The following is a 22,470-nucleotide window of genomic DNA, read 5'->3' as shown; positions in this document are numbered from 1 at the left end:
ACTCTCACCCAACAACTTCTATCCAAATACAAACTCGAAACCCTATCTATCAAAATGTCAACACCATCCGGCTGGTCAGTTCTTGATCACCCCAACATGGTAATATTCATACGACCCAACTTCACAAAGCTCACCACAAACAACGGTCCAGTCCCATGCAGAGCTTGTAACACATCCATTACATGCCAAGGACTTGTCTGCGAATGCACTGATCTCGAATACTACTGTTCTGAATTCTGCCGAAGCCAGCACTTGGGTTTCTGCATCTCCCATATTTCAAAACATGTCGCTCGTCCTACACCTCAACACAAACTCGCACTTTATTTTCCACCCAACAGGGAGAATCCTCAAGTCTTTTGGTGTCCCTGTCCTGCTATCATTCAGAACCCATGTGTTCCCTACTGCGACACCTGTATTGTCTGCGAAATCTGTCACGAATGTCATGGTTATGACGTTCCGCTCCCTGCCCCCATTATAGCACAGGGAGCAAACACTACAGCCAATCTACAAGACGATCTTGTGAGCTGGATGATCACTCCAGGAAAAGAAGATTCTGCAGGCTGGACACCGGGTACCGTCATGGGATTGGAAAATGGAGATATTCTCGATCAATGCGGAGAGAATTTATGTATTCAGAAACTCATAGGATGGACACGAGGTTGGATCGGACCGTTTGTGCTGGTTGGGGATTCGTGCGCTGACTGTAATGGGAAGACGATGACTAGAGATATCAATATGGATGATATGGAAACCGCGGAGAAGTTTTTCCTGTCAACGTCTCCTAAAGATTTGGTTGCTGCGGAAGTAGCGGTTGCAGAACGCAAGGAGAGAGGTGTTTTTGAGATGAATGATATTTTAAGTCGTGTATTGAATAGGAAATAAGTTGCTTTGGAGTTGAAGAGTCAAAATTGTGACGGATGACTTTCGGATAAGGATATATTGTTCAATGAATTCGAGCCATTGGGGGACGGGAAAGGGATACTGAAGGTTTCAGAAAACGCGATGATTTTCCACGTTAGACAGTAACTTTGAATGAATATCAATGTTATCCATTTAAAAGCAATTGATAATCGTGAGGTTTTGACAACTATAATTTAGAGAAATGTTGTTTCTCCTATGATAACTAAAAAGTGATATATATTCCACCCATAATTCATGAATACAGGTCCAACAACAATGTAACACTCAGAACCCCTCAAATGTCCTAATCTTTTCACAAAATTTCAACAAATAGACTTTGCATATCAAATTGAACCGTCGCACCAATCTTCTGTCTCCTAAACGTTCCCACCTCACCTCTCTCTTCGAAGTTCAGGAACATAGCCACAACAATAGACGCAGACAAGGAGTTCTGTGAAACAAACCTAAAAATACCAGAGAACTCAATACATATGTAAAACCCAACGACTTACCTAATCCTTCCCATCACTCAAGATATATCATCTCATCAATCTGCATTGATTTCCACCCTTGCTAGAAGCATTTAAAGCAATTTCTCTCGCAGCATCTCACAAACTCACGGCTCTCGTTTTTAGGTATAAACATCATTAGTAACACCCAGCCTTGAGATTCCATTACAATGCTAGAATAGTTAATCATAATATATGAAAGATTCTCAAGGTATCTTTCATCTTAAATCACCTAATTATTTTACACATAGCTCAACCTGTACTTTCAGCGCTGCTACTCAAGTATTTCCCTTACGGAGTTAGATATTTACAACATTCTGCGACATATAATCAATGACTTACCACTACTTCTGAGAGTCATCGCCTGGTAGTATAACGCACACCAGTATATGAAAAGCGCCGAGAATATAAATTCTTGCTGGACTTATGGTTTCATGACCGTGAGGTTTAACAGTTTGTATTGAGAATATTTGATTTCATGAAGAAGTGTCTCGATTTTGAAGAACTCAGTGAGGCAGGCCTGTAGTTGCAAATGATATCAATCTCTCAATGATCGGTTTGATAGCTTAAGATTCGTTCATGATCTGATGTGTTAGGCGGGTGCTGCAATACTGTAGCTTCAGTCTGGCTCTGGATGGCAAATCCTTATTATATTCGAGAACTTTGATTAGATAGAAGCGAGTCGAGTATTATTGGCATATCATGGAAGAAAAGGCGAAATTGTCACGATTAGTATCCTCGCTACCTCTGAGTTGAAGTATGCAGTTCAAAATATGCCTATCCTACGAACAACCTCCAAATTATCCCCGGCATTCTGTGATAGTCGAAATATTGTTAATACTCTTACTTATTTATCATTGTCTCTGCTACTCTGCATAATCCTCACTAGGGTTGAGTTGAGCCATATATCGATATAGCCGAAGACAAAATAAGATGATTTGATAAACTAGCGGTAAATCTGACCTACCATATTTAGAAGAACAAGAACATCACACACACAACTTATCTCTTGATATTAATGTCCAATATCCATTCAACCAAACGAGAATACAGGTGGTTGGTGTGGTCGAAGCAAAGTGATCACCACAAAACCTTCCATTGGCCAATTACCGAGTCGCCCCTGTCATGCATGAGATTTCCAACAGTCACCAACACCAACGTACTTCCCGCATAATGACTGAACATGTTGGATAGTAAGATTAAGGCCACATTTGCACAAGTGCTTATGTATTCATGTATCTCCATCAGCTGCGCCTCGAAATTTGCGAGAAAAATCTACAAGATATCTTTCTCCAGGGGCTGTACATATTGTGGAAATATCTCATTTCAGAAACCATTATCAGTGGCCCTAAGCTTTCAACGACGAGAACTCTTTCCTTGGAATCAACCCTCTAGAACTCTTCTGTCCTAACCGGAATCCCTTAATCTGAGATCACGTCTTGTTTGATCCCACCATGGCCCCCACTCTTCGCACCGTCACAACTTTCAAAGAATTTTGTCTCGTGATAGATTGCATGTGGGAGTCGTATGCCGATCCCTACAACCCGTTTCTGGGTATCATGGTCCCGATCAAAGAACCCACTGCCGAAGGAGTAGCGACTGCAGTCCAGGGGCTCAAGGAACGATTTTGGAAATCTCATAAAGCGGATAAGGATGATTATTGGGTGTATATTGTTAATGTGGAGGATCAAGGAGAGGGTGCTGGAAAAGTTTTGGCGGCAGCGAATTGGGGTTTTTATGAAGCGAGTCCGTTTGGGGGAGAAAAAGATGGGGAAAGTGGTGAAAATGAAGATAAGAATGGCAATAAAGATGCCGAAAATGGTAATGAGGAGGAAAAGGAAAAGAAAGACAATAGCATTATGTCTTGGTGGCCCGAAGGCGAAGCACGCGAGTTTGTACAGACGGTTATCTTCCAAGTATTTGGTACGAGAGCCACAAGAATGACAAGACCTCATGCTCGTGAGTAAATTCCCAGATCCCTTCTGTTCTCCTTAAAAGGTCTTCATACCTACCACATTATTCTTGCTAATATTACCAGATCTCTCCAAGATGTTTACCCTCCCTGACCACTGTGGTCGTGGTTACGGATCTTTACTCATGGATTATGGAATGTCTAAAATCTCAGAAATGGATGTAGAAGCACTCGTAGAGGCCTCCGCCGGGGGAGTATCACTGTATGAGAAATATGGTTTCCGAACCATTAATAAAGTGCTCGTAGATACCACTTACAAGAACGGGAAACCAGGATTTATTTGGCGTAAGATGGCGCATGAGTGCAAGGGAGAGACTACGTGGTGGATGTGGAAACCGAAACCGAGTGATGGGGTACTTTATAAGCCAGGAATGGAGTTACCGTGGGAGAAGAAGTAAGAGAGCTTGGGTCGGTAGATGTGGGATTTTGATGGAACCATGGCTGAAGCCCAGGAAGTCGCAAGAGGTATAGTATTGGATCGGGTCATCTCAAGATTTTGCTTCTTGTATTCTCTTTATGGGCCGATCAAAAAGAAAAGATGTGAACTTGTAGAGTAGAGGTAGGCAGCTTGCTATTTGCATCGACACAGTAGAAGTTATTGAAGTAGAAGTAATGGTATCGAAATTTGAATACCCACCATTTTATTCATCAGTGACTTGATTTTTCCAATATCCCATCCATTTTCAATATTTTGGAAGAGGCACGAGAGATCCAGAATCAAGGAGTCTACCATATTTTTTCTGACTTTCTACCTGGTGAAAAGGTTTCCTAGTAGTCTGTACTCTGTATCTCCTTTACAAGATAGAAAGAAGTCTGACAGCAAGTAAAACAGGAACCAGTACGAAATATCAAGTACTCTAAGGACATTTTCTTTATAAAAGTCCCAAGAACAAGGTCCAACTCCAACTCCATCTCTCAGTAGGAAAGTCGTAAGCCCTGTTAACCACAGTCCACAAAGCCACCCAACCCATATCCCAAACCCAAACAGATCAATTCGTGCACGAACCACCATGGCTCAACTTCGGACTCGGAATAACATTCTCCTTCTCCGACCATCCAACCACACTTCCCCAAACCCCTAAGCACATGATTCTATTGCAATCCTCGAGCTTTTTGTTGCATATCTGAAATAGTTGATTTTAGATTTTCTAGTTAATTTCTAAACTTCGAGGTTACTTTCAAGAAGTACCTCAAAGTTGATTTTTGGGGAGATTTTTGAGAACTTGGAATTTTGCTTCAAAGTTGGATTTGTTCGAGAGAAGAGACTTTTCTGATGTTAGTGATCAGGGTTTTTATTATTTAAACAACTTTTTGATGTAATTAAAGTTGATTTTGTAGTATTGGGGGTTGATGAAGGAGGGGGGGGAAGGAGAGATTGCTTTGTGAGTGTTGATATGTTTTCTTGTTATTTGGGGGTATGAGAGGTGGACTGGAAGATATAATCTAAGACAGTTCAATTCTACTTAACATATCTTTCAAGACCTGAGGATATAATGGATGTAAGTGTAGATAAACAGTGTGGTTGTGAGGAGACATGCATAGAATCTTGGTCATAAACACCAACTGGATAGACTTGAGGCCTAATTACATTCCAGTCACATTCCAGTCACGATTAAAGAATTGAGATATGAATCTATTTATAGAAAGGAACTACTGGCCCTCGAGCTCAAGACAACTAGCTGTAGTCTCAGATGTTGGAAACAATAGAACTTTCTTCACAACATAACTAGAAGGCAATATAGGGAGAAATGATTATTATGGCAAAGAATGTTAAATACTCACTAATTCTGCAAAAGGATAAAGCTCAAGTGACAGAATTTCTATCATTCTCTACATCCTCCAAGCATAAAGATCCACCAAACTTCAGTGTCCTAGAACTAAGCGAGAAGGGGAGAATAGGAAACAGCTTATCACAATATATAGATCTGATAATGATGAGGCAAGGAGAGAACAATTGCAGAGAAACCTTCACATTGTTAGACTGTTTAATTTCGAATTTCAGGGACTTCTTCCTCTCATTCATTTCCTATCCACCCTTGTCAACTTTTCCTCTTCCCTTTCGAAGAATGCCAATCTTTCTACTTCACATACAAATATACAAAGTTACAAAATCACAAAGCCCTATAACTAAAAATCCTCACATACCATACTTCACACGTTCAACGTTCAACCGTCTATATCCTCCAATTTCCAAATCCACAATACCCAACCAACGTTGACTACAGCCAACTTCCAAAACTTGCATTCCCACAAACAAACCACCCCAACTAACCCAACCCAGCCCTTCCTCGGAACAACAATCCTCCATCCCAAACCCTAACCGAACCAACTACAGCTCCTCAAAACACCTGATTCCCATTCTTTCCCCTCCTTGTTGCACATCTCAAAAGTTGATTTTCCAATCCCAAATGACAGAATTGTTAAAAAACCTTCCACGAAATTTTGAAATAGGTCTCGAAAATGTTTTGAGTATGAAAAAGTTGATTTTTTTGAGATTTTTGAGATTTGGGAAATTAGAGTTTTTGGAAAGGAGGAGAGGGAGATAGAGAGATGGGGATTTGAGAAAAGTTATTGGATTCATGGGGATTGTAATGGTTCTGTTATAATAGTTGATTTGAGGGGTGGGATGGGGGGTTTGGAGGGGGGAAGGGGAAGGGGGAGAATCTTTGGGTAGGAGGATTTTTGTGAGGAGGGTTGAAGATTATAATAGCTTATTTCTATAGTTCCTATTGTTCCTTTTTGACTCTAAAATTTCACGGCAAGATATTTTATCTCTAGAAACAATGGTTTGTGTACTTGAAAAGTTGAATTTGGTATAAAATAGCTGAATATTTCTCACGGAAATATCCCCTCTTCTTTTCTTGCAACGTCCTTTTCTACCTCTCACTCAACTACCCCCATCTCTTGAACATCCCCCAGACCCGCGCACTATTATATCTTCGTATCTCTTCTTTTAAATAGTCACCCCTCCTACTGTTTCCTTCACTCTCCCCATCCCCAAACCTCACACCAACCTCTCACTCAACTACTCCGTCTGTTCCTACACTTCTGGGCCCGCGCATTATAACGTTTTGTTTCTTCCCTTAAACACTCACTCCTTCCTATCTTACGTCCACCTCTCAACCATCTCCAAACCTCACACCAACCCCCATTATCAACCCCCATCATCAACCCCTAATCAACTACCTTCTTTCCTTCCTCCAAGCAAAAAAACTCCCAATCCATCACCATCTAAAACTCTTCATCACTCTTTTTAATCAACTAATTAATTAATCAACTCATCAACTCATCAACTCATCAACTCATCAACCAAACATCCAACCAACTTCATCTTCATCACACTCCAAATCCCACCCCAAACCTCACCTCAACCCGCTTCCCACCACAAAAAATCGTCCTCTAGATAAGTTATCTACAATATCTCAACATCTCCAATCTTATGTCAACAATCCATATTCATAAACATGGCTCAACCTAAGTAGGTTTCCGATGGCATCACTATCGACAAAAACCATCTAGATTCTATAATGTAACCCCAAGAACCCTCCTGTGATAATACCGCATTCCACTTATTCACATCGTATATACCAGAGCTCGATTCAAATCCATAACTTCACTTTCCCACTGGAGCAAAACTCCGAGTGTACATGCATGAACAGAGCACCTAAAATTATAAAGTCAAGATCAATATGAATAGAACAGTTACCAAATTATCTTTACATTAAAACTAACTAGAAAAAGTATCCTCATATCATGTTCGCCACCAAATCTCCATTTGCATACATAAGAAGAGGTATTATATCATATCATACCACTCCACCCAATTTTTCCTATTTTAGACATACCGCAGAATAACAAAATAAAACAAGTAGAACTATATCGACAGGTAATTTGACAGACAGATAGACTTTCATCCATCTGTCTGTATGTCTATCCAGTTTTCCATTCCCATTCCCATCATATATATGCTCATTCAATCCAATCCACCCCAGTTCCCAGTCCCCACATGGTATAGAGCGGTATAGTACAATATGGTATAAGGTATCCGGCATCCAATACCAGAAATCCAGACAGTCATTAGTGAAAGTGCCATAAATCAAGTAAGTGAATCCACTTCCTCCCTCTTACAGCACATATCCTCTCTCTCCTTTCCGTCATCCTCAGCTTCATTTTGTTCCTCCTCCAGAAATCCTAGTCCGCTATCAAATCTTCTCCTCTTCTTCTTCTCACTAGCTCTCACTCTACCACTTGATCTTCTTCTTGCCTTTGTCGCATTCAGAAACTGACCTTTCTTGACAATTGGGGCTTTGATTCGCGAATTCCTTGTAAATTCTCCAGCTTCCGTCTCGCTGGACTCGTAACCACCCTCCTTCAATCTCTTTGCATATTCGGTAACACTCTCCGCTTGTTTCGCCATTACATCAGCTGCCCTCTCTCGTCTCTTCCTTTCTTTGCTAGCTTGTCTCTTTAATTGTTCTGCGTAGTTCTCAAGACCTTCGTTTTCGGTCTTCAAATCCGAGTTTTCTTGTCGCAAGTTCTCAACCGCCTTTTGAGTATTCTTCAGGATGTATGTTGTTCTTTCCAATTCTTCTTGAAGCTCTGCTATTCTTTCATCACGTTCTGTTAAGTCCTCGCTGATTCGTCGATCTGAGAGAAGTATTTGCCCATCTTTCTGATTGAGGAGATCCCGGAGGGTGGCAGAAGCATTCAAAGCAGCCGTTAATCTAGTCGAAAGTTCACCCACAATCATATTCTTTCCTTCGAGCTCCATGGCAAATGCGTTTGCCCTGAAGATTTCGTGCTGGAGTTGATCGTCTAGGTTATGAATTCCACGTTTCAAATCATCCTCGACGACTTTGTGCTCCTTTTCGATTTTCTCGACGAGATTCTCCAACCCAGAAACCTCACTTCGGTATCCATTCAGCGCACTTTGAAGGCGTGAGTTTGAAATTTCGTTTTCGGCGAGTTCTTTACTCATTCTTGAAACAGCGGTCGAAACAGCCGATAATTCCTTTTGAACATCTTGGAAGGCATCAATACGAGCCGCCAGTTGTCGTCTGAGAATGAGCTCTTGTGCGTGATACTGATCGATGGTTTCATCTTGTGTTCTCGCTTTCTCGACCAAAGTCTTGAGACGTCCCAGCAACATACTCAGAAGTTTGCCATTTTCGAATCCTTCACTTTCTTCTCCGGGATTAAGATACTCGAACTCAAGTCTTGCGTTGCGGAATTGTTCGACAATAATCTGGATGGTGGCTTCCGGATCGGTAGAGAATCCTAACGAGGTTACTTCGTTTGAGAGAGCATTGAATGATGCTTCCTTTTCAAGAGCCTGAGCTTGGGCAATAGTAAGAGTTGTAAGAACCGAATCAAGCGCCGATTCGAGGGATGAACTATCGTGAGATTGGTCAGATGGGATATATGACATTAACTTTTGGGAAAGGCGATATTCATGATCTTTGTTCAGTGCCAAAGTGGAAGTAAGACTCTGGATCTCGGATTGCAAATGAAGAAGTTGAGCTTCGAGCTTTTCATTGAGAGGATTCGGGAAGTCAGCTTGTGTCGACGTTGATGAGTGGGAAGGCTTTTGTGAAGAGACATCAGCTATTGCGGCAGGTAGCGATGGAATTGGAATATTGTGCATGTTTGTCAGGTCATCGGATTTGGAAAAGGGGTCGTCAAAAGTTGCCATCTTATGGTCGTCATATGAAGAGTCGATCACCATGCCAGGATCATCATCATGTCTATTAAAGGCATCATGATCTCCGGCAACACTCGTATTGATACCATTATCATCATCATCATCATCGTCACCGAAATCAAATGGATCGTGCGTTCCAGTTTGCCAGTCATGTTGAGCGTTCGAACGTTCTTCCTTTTGCGATAACTCGGCTTTCAGCTCCTGAATCTCTTTTTCCATTTCCTGAAACTTCTCCACGATAACAGGATTTGCACAAATAGATGTGCCTGCCTCGAATCCTAATTGGCTTGCGACGTCATGTTCATCCTGGATACACTGTAATTCGTGATTTTTTCCCTCCAATTCCTTCTTGAGTCGAAATATTTCCGATTTTCTTGCTTTAGCCTCATGTTTCTTCTCCCAGTCAATCTTGTTGGTCTCCTCACTCAATCGATTTCTTTTCATACGTCTTGTCACTCTTCCATCCAACACTTGTCGTAGTGGGGCAAATTGTAATTCTCCGGAGAATGGCTCGTTGTCCTGCCGACGATCGGGTAGTCGCTTTACAGGTGCTGAATGTCGACGGTTTGATCTCGCAGATGAGAGAGAAGATTTTCGAAGGAATGGTGTCAAACCAGAAGATGATTCCTGAAGAAGGTTTGGACCTGGATCGGAGTATCTTACCTTCTTCTTAGGTTTTCTTGCTCTGGGTGTTGCGGGTAAAGGTATTGATACTTCGATCATAGACGGCGTTGAAGCTCGAGAAGTTGATCGTGATTGTGTCTCTGAAGCAATACAACTTCTTCTTTGCTTCCGTAAAGCAATGGGTTCATCAACCTCCATGATCATGGCGACGTCGTTGTCCGCCATACTTTCAATGTATGGGCTTTTACCTTGATCAACAATTGATATGTTTGTTGTCTCGCTGGAAAGCAAATGAATACTGCACAATGTATTGCGTATGGAGTTAAGAAAATGCGCGATGCTTCAAAGAATCAAAAACCAAAGTACAGAGCAAGAATTAAAAGATAACATGGGGTGAAATAATGTTAGAGAGAATGGGTCGAATGAATTCGGGTTTGTGAATATGATATGAGAAATCAGATCAAGATGAATTTAATTGTTTACATCCTACCGCATTCGGCTTAGCGTCGTAGCTATTTCCTCTAGTACCCCACCGTATCAAAAATTGGTTGGATGGTAGAGGGACAACGGGGCCAAATTGTATATGGACACGACAAAAAAGCATGATACAGTACAGGATACAGCATGGTGTGTTGACTCGTGAGTGGAGAGTAAGTGGTTTCAAGGCCGTATGGCTCGATTGTGAAATTTCGAGAACTCTTCCTTAATGGTAATGTTTGGCCGTTGCTGCAGGGCTGCAGCTGGATCCACGACATTAAGAGCATGGGGTAGCAGCTTTCGACGACTCCACCGAAATCTCCAGATGTGCAATGTTGGATCCTTGTACAGAGATTTGGAAGGGTCCTTCGGTGTTGATGATATTGACGCCGTAGATACGCGTACAGTGTAGGAAGAGGACGGAAGAGAAGAAGGAGGTAGAAACAAGTTTGATTTCGTTGGTGGTGGTTCCGTAACCTTATCCGGTCGGATAAACGTCGGGATATCGACAGTCAGTAAGATTCTGAACAAACTGATTGAGCCACCACAGGACTCCGTTGGTGGGATGTTGCTGGCGTCGTGTTGAACTAAGTGATTTGGGCGTACCTCCATTGGTGTTGGGTATTTTCCTGCAGAAATGACGTACGTTTGCTAAGATTTGCCTTGTTGAACTTCTAGCTCTGGATAACAATTCAAATGCCTTCATTGGAGTAATTCTTCGCATCAGCGAAAGGTTTTTCTACCAAAGGGCTACCGGTACAAGTATCGAATCTCCATCGCCTACACTCACAGATCTACTGCATATACATGCATCGATATCTGCATTCTACGTTCTAATCTTCTGTTGTTAGACTTTGCTAGAAACGCGGGCTAAACTTCTAACCACATGCCGAAGTTGCTTTAGAGTAGCATATGCAGTATTTGTTAGCAACATTGCAATACATGAAGACAGAGACGGTAAATTTATTCTTCTTTTTACTTTTGCTTTATCCATATTGCTCGAGGAGACGGTTTCCTTGAGTTCGAAATTTTACATGATGCTTAATATACGATTGCTGCTTCACCAAGAGATATCTCTCATCACTGGCAAATCTAACAATGGTTTATTGTCTCCTGTTGCGAAAGCTAGGGGATCTTTGTACTTGATCCATTTGATACAAGTCCGTGGGCTTTGATGACAAGTACTAATTACGGTCCCAGCCATTCTTGGCTGATTGCCCCTATTATGGCTTTGCGATTGCTCCACAAGAAGCTGAGTTGCAGATAATTATATGAAGAACTGAGTACAACGATGAAAACGAGTTCTGTAGGTAGGAATACGGGGCTCAATCTTTGGTGGTATCATTGAGTATCTGCTTAAGCGCACATCTGTGCAAGTTAGGTGTGGAATTCGGAGAGAAAGTATCATGGGTCGATGAAATAGTGAAGGGTATCATTCAGTGTCAGCTCAATGTTTGTCATACATTTATTTCTGAGATTCATAGGTAAATATTATCCCAATCTTGCCCAATTGGCTCCATGAATCACCTTGAAGCTTTTCCAAACTCAACCCCCTCCAATCATCTCACAATACCTTTGTTACTCAATCCTCCGAATGATTTTTCTAACGTATCACTAGATTCGAGACATAAGGGCGTATCAATTGACCATTGACAATTTCTCTTTTAGCCTGCTTCAAATCCATGATTTTCAGAAAGGTTGCGCGGTCACAAAATTGACCAGAATCTAGGCTAATGCCACCTACCGATTCGGATTAGCTAGTGAGATGAGCTCGACTGTAGACTGATTCTCTGTTAGTCCGAAATAACACATTCAACATCAAAACCGTGCTTCTAAACTTTAATAATTGAGATTGTACGGAACAATGACGGACACTGAAATGAACGACGTCTTGTCTGACCCTCCAATTGAGCCTCATGATTTAAGTCAACTACAGTATCATATCAACTTACGTGACTTTGGTGAAAATGTACAAAGAGCTGCTAAAGGGGCCTATCCAAATGATCAAAACAGTAAGTAATACACAGCACTCGGCATCTGACTCTATGTGAGCCATTGATTGTCGCATTGTTGAAAATGTCGGAAGAATATTGTTGACTGGAAGTGCTGTAGTCAGATATGCCCGAGACTATGCTCTTCTCATATTATGGGAGGACGAAGACCCGCAATTGCTTGTTCCACTAGAAGTCCATGAACTAGGCATTGTTTTAGTTTCCATTTACAGGTACGAAGTACAAATATATCGAATCCCTAGTGGCGGACGCCACAACAAATTGAATCAAAAGATTTCGGATTCCGTTGAACTAGGTGGAGATAGTAAGGAAGACCTAAAAACTGTTTATTATGGCGGACATGGCATGCTAGCTCAAAATCTGCAGCCTTGTTGGGTGAGGTAAGGTAAGTGATTAATGAATATTTCCTACGATACACTACTAAGCTTAAACCTAGCACATACCGATTTTCGGGAAATTTGATCTTCGAAAGTACTTTTGTCTCTGGAAAGATTTGAGTTCAACTAGTGTGTATAATTGTCTGAATAGCAGTCAGGCAGTGAGAAGTATTGCTGCACTGAAACCAAACGAAGTATCAAATTCATCTGAGACATTGGTGTCATTCCGAGAGTTGGGTTGGTTTCGGACGTTGAATTAGTGCTGGAAGTTTTCATTAATTCTGCTGCTACGAGAAGTTTGAGGCATACCGCTTAAGGAATCACCTATGATTGCCTCATAAAACTAACACTTCATTTGCCTAGCCGTTCTAATCCCAAGGCCCTAGTCTCAGCATGGTGAAATGGGGCGGGATTCAAAATTCCTTGGAAGAAGCACAATCCGACGTTCTACTCTTGATTGACTGTTGCTCCTCGGGCACTGCTAACACAGGAAATGGGTATGGAACCACAGAACTCATTGCTGCTTGTGGTTTCAACAATGTCGTAAATGGTGTCGGGCGCCATTCATTCACCTATGCCTTGACAACTGAATTACGCCTGTTAAGCTCATATCCGAAGTTCACTGCAGCGGTACTATACAATAGAATACTATGCCGAATACAAAATTGGATGCCCGAAGGTAGAGAATTGCAGAAAGCTCCGCTGCACGTTGTTCTCACTCAAAATACAACTTTGCTATCAAGCATACAACTTTCAGTGAAGCCAAAGCCAAAACCAAAACCGAAATTATTCGGATTCCCTTGGCCAACACTAGGATCGCCGAGTACCGCTTCGTCTGCGAGCAATGAAAGGACGGATCCCAACTAAGGTTCTGGTCCATCGCCCATGTGGAGCCTCCTTTCAGTTGATGAAACATTTCCGAGGATCTTACTGAGTGTGAGACTCAAGGAGGATCTGACTCCAGAGTTATCTGCTGATCTCTTCGCTGAATGACTTCGTATGATGCCTGTTGTTGCCAACTCTATTACTGTTGAAGCTGGATTCAGCAGCTGTTCAACATTAATATTGTTGTCCATGCCAACACCAATGTGGGTCTGCCTTGGAAAAGATCCGGCCTTCAATCTTGTTGGTACTAAATACTACCCACTTGCCTAGTGTTTCCTCAAAATGCCCTCGCTCGAAACACTCTCACTCGCAACCCTCGCATCATATGGCCAATATGAATCAGGATTATCCGGCCAATATAAACCAGGATTATGTTTATAGCTTCTCTACCAGCGGGACTGACCCGAACTACCATTGAACAGCCGTGGATGATGCTTAAGCTTTTATTGAATGGACTGTATGACGAGGTCTACTCCTAAGATCTAAGCTTATCTGAATCTGTCTTGCAGCATTCATGTCCCTCAGCTTTCCGATAGACATTATTGAATATGCGACCATGATTTAGGGGGTTTCACTTTTTACATGTTGCGAAATTTCTGCATCAATCAAAGAGATATAATAGTCTTCAAGCTTGCATACTATTATGGTAGACTTTGGTTGAATTAAAGAAACTTCACTCACTTCATAACGATAAGCAAAGGCGAGAGGGGAAGTCTTGGGATATTACTCCCGACACAACATACCCATGGGACTTATTCGTAAGAACGTTAGGCTTTCAATAATAGATTTCTGGATGTTACCAGCAATTAGTTCTGAAGATAAATTGAGTGGAGACTAATTGAAAATTATTCTAACACAGAAGCTTCAGAAAACTAAAGGGTGGTGAAGCAAGCACATGTTAGTTTTCAAAAGGGAACTATTCTCGGAAGCGAAATAGGGGCAGGAGCGCTAAACGTTCAGGAAATTGGCGAGGCACTAATCATTGCATTTCGGATTCTTGTTTCATTCAACAATGTCGTAGCACTGTCACTACGGATGTTATATAGGACCGGAGTAATTACTTTAAGATATCAAGTTATTGCTATGAGCTTTTGATGATTCATGGGATAAATTCTTCACTGCCTTTCGTTGAAAAGATAAAACGTAGGCAAAATTGATGTAACTTATGGATTCTAGAGAAACATTTCAATGCCCCCTCGAAGCTTCAAAAATGAACATGAATTGCATGGATCAATTTCATCTAGGCGAAGTATCTAAGATTCATCACACTCATACTGAAAATCCTTTTTTTATGAATAACCCACCCCCACTTTCCCCATAAAGATTCACCCCACCTCCTCTCGAAATCAGGCTGAAGACACATTTACCCCTCCTTCCTCATATGACCTCACTAATTTTCTTCTCGGAAAGGAAATCTCTACCTAGTGTTTACAACATCTTGAATTGTTCACCCTCGTCCAGATCTTCCATTCTTCAACCAGCAAAACCGAAACATCAAAATGCCTCTCGATGCAGATTTCGAATTTCTCCCATTGGGAGCCATCATCCAAAGCTTCCTCATCCCCACGAAAGATAAATCGGTGAATATCGTCCAATCATTTCCAACCGCGGAGCTCTATCAAAAACACAACCAGCCGTTTTTTGGAGAAACGATCGGAAGAGTCGCGAATCGTATCGCTAATGCGAAAATTAATTCTTTGAATGGGAAATCTTATACTCTTGCGCAGAATAATGGGGCGAATGCGTTACATGGTGGTGTGAAGGGATGGGGTAAACGTGTTTGGGAAGGTCCAAAGTTGGTGGGTTTGAGAGAGATTCCGGGAGTGGAGGGATTGGAGGGAGGTGAGAGTGTGCAGTTTACGTTGAGGGATGAGGATGGTGAGGAAGGTTATCCGGGAACATTGGATGTTAGTGTGGTTTATACTACGGGAAAACAAAAGGTCGATGGAAAGGAAGTCAGAGTGTTGGGTATGGAATATGAGGTCAAGTTGGTGGATGATGGAAAGGGAGTTGAGGAGACAGTTGTCAATGTCACCAATCATTCGTGAGTAATCTTTGTTTAACTGAATTGTTTTGACTTTCTCGGAAGAGAGATCATTGATGTCATGACAGTTATTTCAACCTCACTGGCAAATCGACAATCGAAGGTACACAAGTCACATTATGTACCAACGACTACCTACCAGTCGACGATGGAGGAATTCCTACCTCTGGACCAAAGCCATATGAGAGCATTACACCTAATAAGGAATTTACATTGGGGCCCGAGGAACCAAATGTTGATGATTGTTTCATTGTGGATGCGAAATCCGAATCTACCCCCCTCGATACACGATCTTCGCCTCTCACTACCCTAGTCAAAGCTTCTCATCCAGAGACTGGTATCCATCTGGAAGTTTCGAGTACCGAACCCGCATTCCAATTTTATACTGGAAAATACATCGATGTACCAGCAGTTGAGGGACTGGAGGCGAGAGGAGCTAGAAGTGGATTCTGTGTCGAGCCAAGTCGATACGTTAATGCAATCAACGAGGAGAAATGGAGAGGACAAGTATTGCTTAAGAAAGGACAAGTTTATGGAAGTAGGATTGTTTATAAGGGGTGGTCTGAAGTTTAAGCAGTGGAACGGATGCGCTCGATATCATTGGGAGGATTTTTCTGAAGCAACATTGCACGGCCCAAAGTTGGTATTTGACTCGTACGTGACTTGAGGGTTCATTAGCAAAATACCATAGCATATTATTAGGATTCCCATGCCGAGTCAGATCTAGTGGCATGCATGACATGTGAAGAATCCGGTGAAACGTAGTACTTTGTCTGAGAGTTCTTCGTTTGCACTTGTTTGGCTTCATTGGAATAATAAATTGAATCTCCATACATAGGTTAACCGAGAACAGTCACGTGTGTTCTATTGTCGGTGTTAGTGAGTATACCTCGGCACCCGGGCATCAGCGCTAAGTGCAACCGGTGGGATTTCACATGTCAAATACGATGTATGGACCAATCATATGATGGGAAATGGTAAGACAGAGTGCACATGAGGTGTTTCCGGAAGGCAGGTGATAGCATTTTACTTGTACAAGATGGAGAAAATCCGGGGTGAAGAGAGGTTAGATGTGAGATCAAATTGGTTGGTAACGGAAGACGGTGTACAGCTGAACCAAGGATTGCATGCGATGCTTGTTTGAAGTGAGAGTGACATGTGAAAGAGAAAGAAAGTTGCTTGTCAAACAAAAGCGAGTATCATCTCCCGAATAATTAGTAAACACATCTCATTCTTCACACCTCACCTACTTTATTCCTATCCACTCACTTACTTTCTTGTTCTTATTTACTACTCAGAATCGATACATCTATCTACATTGTTAGACTTACGTTAAACAAATTCTATAATACGAACCAACACATACAGAAAAATGTCAAAGACTTTCAGTCAGAGTGATGTTGCATCGCACAATAAGCCGGATGATCTCTACATTGTCGTAGATGAAGATGTCTATGACCTCACCAAATTTCAAGACGACCATCCAGGTGGCAAAAAGATTCTTACCAGAGTTGCTGGGAAAGATGCTTCGAAACAATTCTGGAAGTACCATAATGAAGGTATTCTCAAGAAATACAAGGCAAAGCTACAGGTGGGATCGTTAGATACAAAGAAAGCCGCAGCACCACCAACACCACCTGCGACTCCTCCACCAGCAAAAGAAGCAGTCAAGCCACAGGCGGAAAGTGGTGCGGTTGTGCCGGTTCCAACAGCGGCTGCGAAGCAGGTTGAGGAGGAATCGGAACCGTTGGATCCGTATGGTGATTTGATTCCGTTTGCAGACCCATCGTGGTATCAGGGTGTATGTTTTTTCCACTCTCGCGAATCTGCGAATTATACTAATGTGACAATAGTACCACTCACCATATTTCAATGAGACACATGTTGCTCTCCGCGAAGAAATCCGCGAATGGGTATCGGCTGAAATCGAACCAAATGTCGGTGAATGGGACGAGGCACGCAAAGTCCCAGATGAAATTTACAAACAGATGGGAACTCGAGGATATTTGGCTGGATTGATGGGTATGCATTATCCAACTCAATACACAGAAAATAGAATCAAGAGTGTGGCACCGGAGAAGTGGGATTTGTTCCATGAAATGCTTCTCACAGATGAATTGTCGCGTGCGGCAAGTGGTGGATTTGTGTGGAATGTTATCGGAGGATTCGGAATTGGCTGTCCGCCTTTGGTCAAATTTGGAAAGAAACCTTTGGTCGAGAGAATTTTACCTGGGATCTTGAATGGTGACAAGAGAATTTGTTTGGCTATCACTGAGCCAGATGCTGGTTCCGATGTTGCAAATTTGACTTGCGAGGCCAAGTTGACAGAAGATGAAAAACATTATATCGTCAATGGGGAAAAGAAATGGATCACTAATGGTATTTGGTGTGATTATTTCACAACTGCGGTTAGAACCGGAAAGGATGGTATGAATGGTGTCAGTGTTCTGCTCATCGAGAGATCAGCTGGTGGCGTTAGCACGAGAAAGATGGATTGTCAAGGTGTTTGGTCTAGTGGAACTACTTATATCACATTTGAGGATGTGAAGGTTCCAGTTGAGAATCTTATCGGAAAGGAGAACCAAGGATTCAAAGGTATGTTACGTCGTAACCTTATCCTTGAAAACCCGCTGACAATAACATAGTTATCATGACCAACTTTAATCATGAGAGAATTGGTATCATCATCCAATGTCTCCGTTTCTCCCGTGTCTGCTACGAGGAATCTGTGAAGTACGCACATAAACGTCGCACATTTGGCAAGAAACTCATTGACCACCCTGTCATTCGTCTCAAGCTCGCTCATATGGCGCGTCAAATCGAAGCCTCATATTCTTGGCTCGAATCCCTCATTTACCAATGCTCAAAGATGGGAGAGACAGAAGCTATGTTGAGACTCGGTGGACCAATCGCAGGTCTCAAGGCTCAAGCTACTGTTACCTTTGAATTCTGTGCCAGAGAGGCAAGTCAAATCTTTGGAGGTTTGAGTTATAGTCGTGGTGGACAAGGTGGAAAGGTGGAGAGGCTTTACAGAGATGTTAGAGCTTATGCTATTCCGGGAGGAAGTGAGGAGATTATGCTGGATTTGAGTATCAGACAGAGTTTGAGAGTCGGACAAGCATTGGGAATGAAATTGTAAGAGGGAGATGAATTGAGCATCGGGCAACAGATCGTACTCTCGTTAGGATAGAGGGAAGACAAAATGATCTTTTTGTATATTAGAAATCAAAGATTGAGGATTTGCGATTTGGTGGTGTTGGAGTTTGGATAAGGATTCGGGAGATTGTTTAGTTCAGAACATTATATTTTACATTCACAAACTCCATTTTCTCATGATAGTGCAACTGGCTGGCTGTATGATATGCAAATATCTACTCTCGACTTGTATATGCAGGAGCTTTCATTCAAGACCATTCTTCAACGTGTATCTCTAAGACCTCAAATCTAAAGCTTGGAAATCTTTAAGATAAACGATAGGGACTGATGGAATTCAATCAACGGGATAATGTTGTGGATATCCAACATAAGCTCGGCGTAACATTCACACGTGATGTGTCACATGGATCTTGAAAAGTGTTGATTTTGTTTCGTGTAAAGAGAATGAATATTAGAAGTCGTAACTTCAGATGTAAATAAATTTGCGAAGGTGAGTTGAAAATAAAACTTGTGATGTGCAGCGGAATTTTGAAGGGCTTACGACACGTGATTGATAGAATTTGATTGCCAATCTCGAATCCAAATCTCGAGTGCTTTAATCTTACTTCTAGCCACGAGATGTTCTTTCTGTATGAAGATCATCAACAGAGTCTACTCGCTGCTCAGGACAATTAATGATCTATGTAGTCTACTTCGACGATCGCACAAATGTCTCACATTGTCAAGGTCACTCCAATGGCAAGTACTAGGTATGCTTCACCTGGCAACCAACTCTGTTCTAGACCAGATCTACATGGAACATATAGAGGATTTCGAGTTTTTCTACCGCGTTTTATGCTATCAATTGGGTTTATGTCTTATTGGAATGTCTACCAAACTATCCAGTTCTTCTTAAGCAAACTTCAATGGGCGAGATTGAAATGTGCAATTGGAATATCAATGAAGTCAGTAATTAATCTTAACAGGAGGCAAGGCCAAAGGAAAGTACATGTTATATGGTAGTTCATCCAATATATACATTTATTGATTCCCCCTTCATTCTTCATGTGGTGCATTCCGAATCTCCGCTTTCTCGACCCCCTTTGCTCGGTTAGTGGAAACTACAGGAACGGAACATTCTCCTGTGACAAATACAAATTTCAATATCACCAGGAATGCGAGTTTCATTCCGAGAAGATTTGAAAAATACTCCCAACATATCAATGAATACCTAACGGGTTGGAGATAACGGAAAACAGTGGCTATGACAACACTTGGCCCTGAGTCTAATAGTCTCACAAGAAAATATGAAGAACATAAGAATGTGATCTAATCCCCGCCTCTTTTAAGACCATTCTTCCTATTATCTTATACTATTGCATTTTATCCAGTCACTCGTTTCTCCTCGTTTCGTTTCTCAACTCCTTTCTTCCTTTATACCTTTAAAGATAGTCTAAAATGGCAACCTCATCACTCTTTTTGAGATGCCTTACCATCTCTAGCTTCATAACTTCCATTACGGCACTCACAGGATATCAGTTGGAGGAAAGCTATAGTGGCAACACTTTTTTCGATGCGTTTGATTTCTTTACAGCGCCCGATCCAACTCATGGGTTTGTGACATATGTGAGTGAAAGTGCTGCTTCGCAGCAAGGATTGATATCGGTGAGAAGTGATGGGGTTTATATGGGAGTTGATTCCAAAACGATATTGAATCCTAGTGGACCGGGAAGAAATAGTGTAAGGATTGAGAGTAAAAAAAGTTGGACTCATGGACTTTTCATCGCGGATTTGGGTCATATGCCTGGTGGCGCCTGTGGTTCTTGGCCAGCGAGTAAGTTGTTGACTCGGGTAGCTATTAATGGATATTAGACTAATCTGTTCGTACAGTGTGGACTGTGGGCAATAATTGGCCATATAATGGTGTGTTGTATGCCATCTTTAGGGAGGAGTCAATTGTTAATGACGATTCTAGGGGAAATCGATATCATTGAGGGTGTGAATAGCCAGAATCACAATCTCATGTCTTTGCACTCGTTAGTCTCCCTGAAAGTCACAAAACCCACCTTGACATAGTTCGCTAATAAGAATGATCAAAGTGGTCCAACATGCTCAGTCGCTGGTTCAGGACAAACTGGCACTCTCCAGACCGCCAACTGCAACAACTTCGCCAATCCCGTCGGTGTCGGTTGCGGAATAAGCGATCCACGTACCAACAGCTATGGCCGAGGGTTCAACCTCAATGGTGGTGGTATCTATGCCATGGAATGGACGTCCTCCCACATCCGCGTCTATTTCTTTCCAGCTGGATCAGCACCCGCAGATATCAACGGACCAAACCCCGATCCAAGTAAATGGGGAACTCCAGTTTCAAATTTCGAAGGTGATTGTGATATTGATACTCATTTCAAAGAAAATAGATTGATTTTTGATACGACGTTCTGTGGAGATTGGGGAAGTGCTGTTTGGTCAAGTGATGCTACTTGTGGATCAAAAGCGGCAACTTGTGTGGATTATGTGGCGGGTAAACCAGAGGCTTTTGGTGATCAGTGAGTTCTCTTCCTTGAGAGATTTTTATCTTTGTTGTTCAACGGGAAAGGCAAGAGACTAATTCAACAAAATCAGATACTGGTTGGTCAAATCAGTCAAGGTATATCAACTTGGAAACGTCGCCAGTCCAGCACCTTCCAGCACTCCAATCGCAGTACCAGCACCTTCTCCCAGTGCCGTAGCACCACAAGCATCTCCTGCCGGTCCACAGCAATCACAAAATCCTCCAGCTCCAGCTGTTACCCCCGCAACTCCGGCCAATTCACCAGTCGCTCAACCACCTTCCCCACCCAGCGGTAACAACAACCCCACCCCAAACGACGACTCCATCCTCAACCACATCTCCGATTTCGTCGGAAGTATCGGCGACTTCGGCGACTTCAACGACGAAGGTAACTGCACTCCCCCTCCACGTCCCTCACCCACCTATGATCCCGCATACCCCAACTGTGGCAACGGTGGTAAATGTCCACTAACCCCCGCCTTCACCTGTATAGGAACCCCACTGACGATCTCACAAACCTCTTCCCCGCCTCTCCCGCTCTCCCCAGCGTAGCCCCCCGCTTTCGAACTCCTCGGTATCGGATCTGGAGGTATCCCAGATTTCGACCTCGATATCAACGCGGAGAATTATCTCAATGCCGCAAAAGATGATTTGAAAGGACAACTTCAGGGACTCGCTAAACAGGCGGTGGCATGGACGGGAGATGAGGGTGGGAATGAGGATGCGGCTGCGGAGACGGGAAACCCGTCAAGAGTCATTGTGGCGAAACCGTTTTATCCTGATGAAGCTGGGAATGGGAATGAGACGGCGGGATCGGTGGCTAGTCCGACGCCCGGGTTGAATTTGGGGGAGAAAAGTAATGTGGTGGCTTTTGAGGGGGGCGCGGCGGAGATGGTGAGTGGAGGGTTGGTGCTTTGGGGGGCGGTGGTGGTTGTTTGGGGGTGGGCTATGATGTAACCTTGGAGATTATGATGATGATGATGATGATGGGTATGGGTATGGGAATGGAAATGCTTATTCGAAGATTGGTGGGTTATGATTATTCATGTTGTATAATGGAGTTTTGTTAAATAGAATAGTTGATTTTATTCGTTTGATTACCTTTTTAGGTGTCTTGTGAGAATTTTATTTAAACCCTTGTGAATACCTTGTTGTCCTTCTATTTTACTCAAGAAAGTATAGTGGTTACCATAAATACGTAGCTCTTCTTTAAAAAAAGTTGAAGGATCTTATTCAACTCCAAACACACAAATATTAACATGTACACTTCCTTCAATTCA

At 42.4% G+C, this 22,470-nt stretch overlaps 7 protein-coding genes across 7 annotated transcripts; 6 read left to right on the top strand and 1 right to left on the bottom strand.

The window, feature by feature from the left end:
* Positions 1-54: 54 nt before the first annotated feature.
* On the top strand, positions 55-882 carry EAF01_001364 (uncharacterized protein; the record flags this gene model as incomplete). Its single annotated transcript, XM_038909614.1, has 1 exon — positions 55-882. One exon carries the CDS (start codon positions 55-57, stop codon positions 880-882), a length of 828 nt encoding a protein of 275 aa, XP_038774426.1.
* A 1,822-nt stretch (positions 883-2,704) lies between these two features.
* On the top strand, positions 2,705-4,021 carry EAF01_001363 (uncharacterized protein). The gene is made up of 2 exons (XM_038909613.1): positions 2,705-3,368; positions 3,448-4,021. The coding sequence occupies exons 1-2, from the start codon at positions 2,864-2,866 to the stop codon at positions 3,777-3,779; spliced, it is 837 nt and encodes a 278-aa protein (XP_038774425.1). The 5' UTR covers positions 2,705-2,863; the 3' UTR covers positions 3,780-4,021.
* Positions 4,022-7,477: 3,456 nt separating this feature from the next.
* On the bottom strand, positions 7,478-9,931 carry EAF01_001362 (uncharacterized protein; the record flags this gene model as incomplete). The annotated part of the gene is made up of 1 exon (XM_038909612.1): positions 7,478-9,931. The coding sequence occupies one exon, from the start codon at positions 9,929-9,931 to the stop codon at positions 7,478-7,480; it is 2,454 nt and encodes an 817-aa protein (XP_038774424.1).
* Positions 9,932-12,047: 2,116 nt separating this feature from the next.
* On the top strand, positions 12,048-13,439 carry EAF01_001361 (uncharacterized protein; the record flags this gene model as incomplete). The annotated part of the gene is made up of 3 exons (XM_038909611.1): positions 12,048-12,195; positions 12,296-12,575; positions 12,959-13,439. The coding sequence occupies 3 exons, from the start codon at positions 12,048-12,050 to the stop codon at positions 13,437-13,439; spliced, it is 909 nt and encodes a 302-aa protein (XP_038774423.1).
* Positions 13,440-14,804: 1,365 nt separating this feature from the next.
* Positions 14,805-16,433, top strand: EAF01_001360 (uncharacterized protein). Its single transcript, XM_038909610.1, has 2 exons — positions 14,805-15,501; positions 15,570-16,433. Exons 1-2 carry the CDS (start codon positions 14,957-14,959, stop codon positions 16,072-16,074), a joined length of 1,050 nt encoding a protein of 349 aa, XP_038774422.1. The 5' UTR covers positions 14,805-14,956; the 3' UTR covers positions 16,075-16,433.
* Positions 16,434-16,873: 440 nt separating this feature from the next.
* EAF01_001359 (uncharacterized protein) lies at positions 16,874-18,640 on the top strand (the record flags this gene model as incomplete). The annotated part of the gene is made up of 3 exons (XM_038909609.1): positions 16,874-17,302; positions 17,355-18,096; positions 18,147-18,640. 3 exons carry the CDS (start codon positions 16,874-16,876, stop codon positions 18,638-18,640), a joined length of 1,665 nt encoding a protein of 554 aa, XP_038774421.1.
* Positions 18,641-20,094: 1,454 nt separating this feature from the next.
* Positions 20,095-22,147, top strand: EAF01_001358 (uncharacterized protein; the record flags this gene model as incomplete). The annotated part of the gene is made up of 6 exons (XM_038909608.1): positions 20,095-20,470; positions 20,527-20,559; positions 20,612-20,672; positions 20,736-21,185; positions 21,262-21,578; positions 21,684-22,147. The coding sequence occupies 6 exons, from the start codon at positions 20,095-20,097 to the stop codon at positions 21,740-21,742; spliced, it is 1,296 nt and encodes a 431-aa protein (XP_038774420.1). The 3' UTR covers positions 21,743-22,147.
* Positions 22,148-22,470: the final 323 nt, after the last annotated feature.

Source organism: Botrytis porri, assembly GCF_014898465.1.
Source record: "Botrytis porri strain MUCL 3234 chromosome Unknown BPOR_002, whole genome shotgun sequence".
Taxonomy (NCBI): Eukaryota; Fungi; Ascomycota; class Leotiomycetes; order Helotiales; family Sclerotiniaceae; genus Botrytis; species Botrytis porri.
This window is presented reverse-complemented; position numbering and strand designations above follow the sequence as displayed.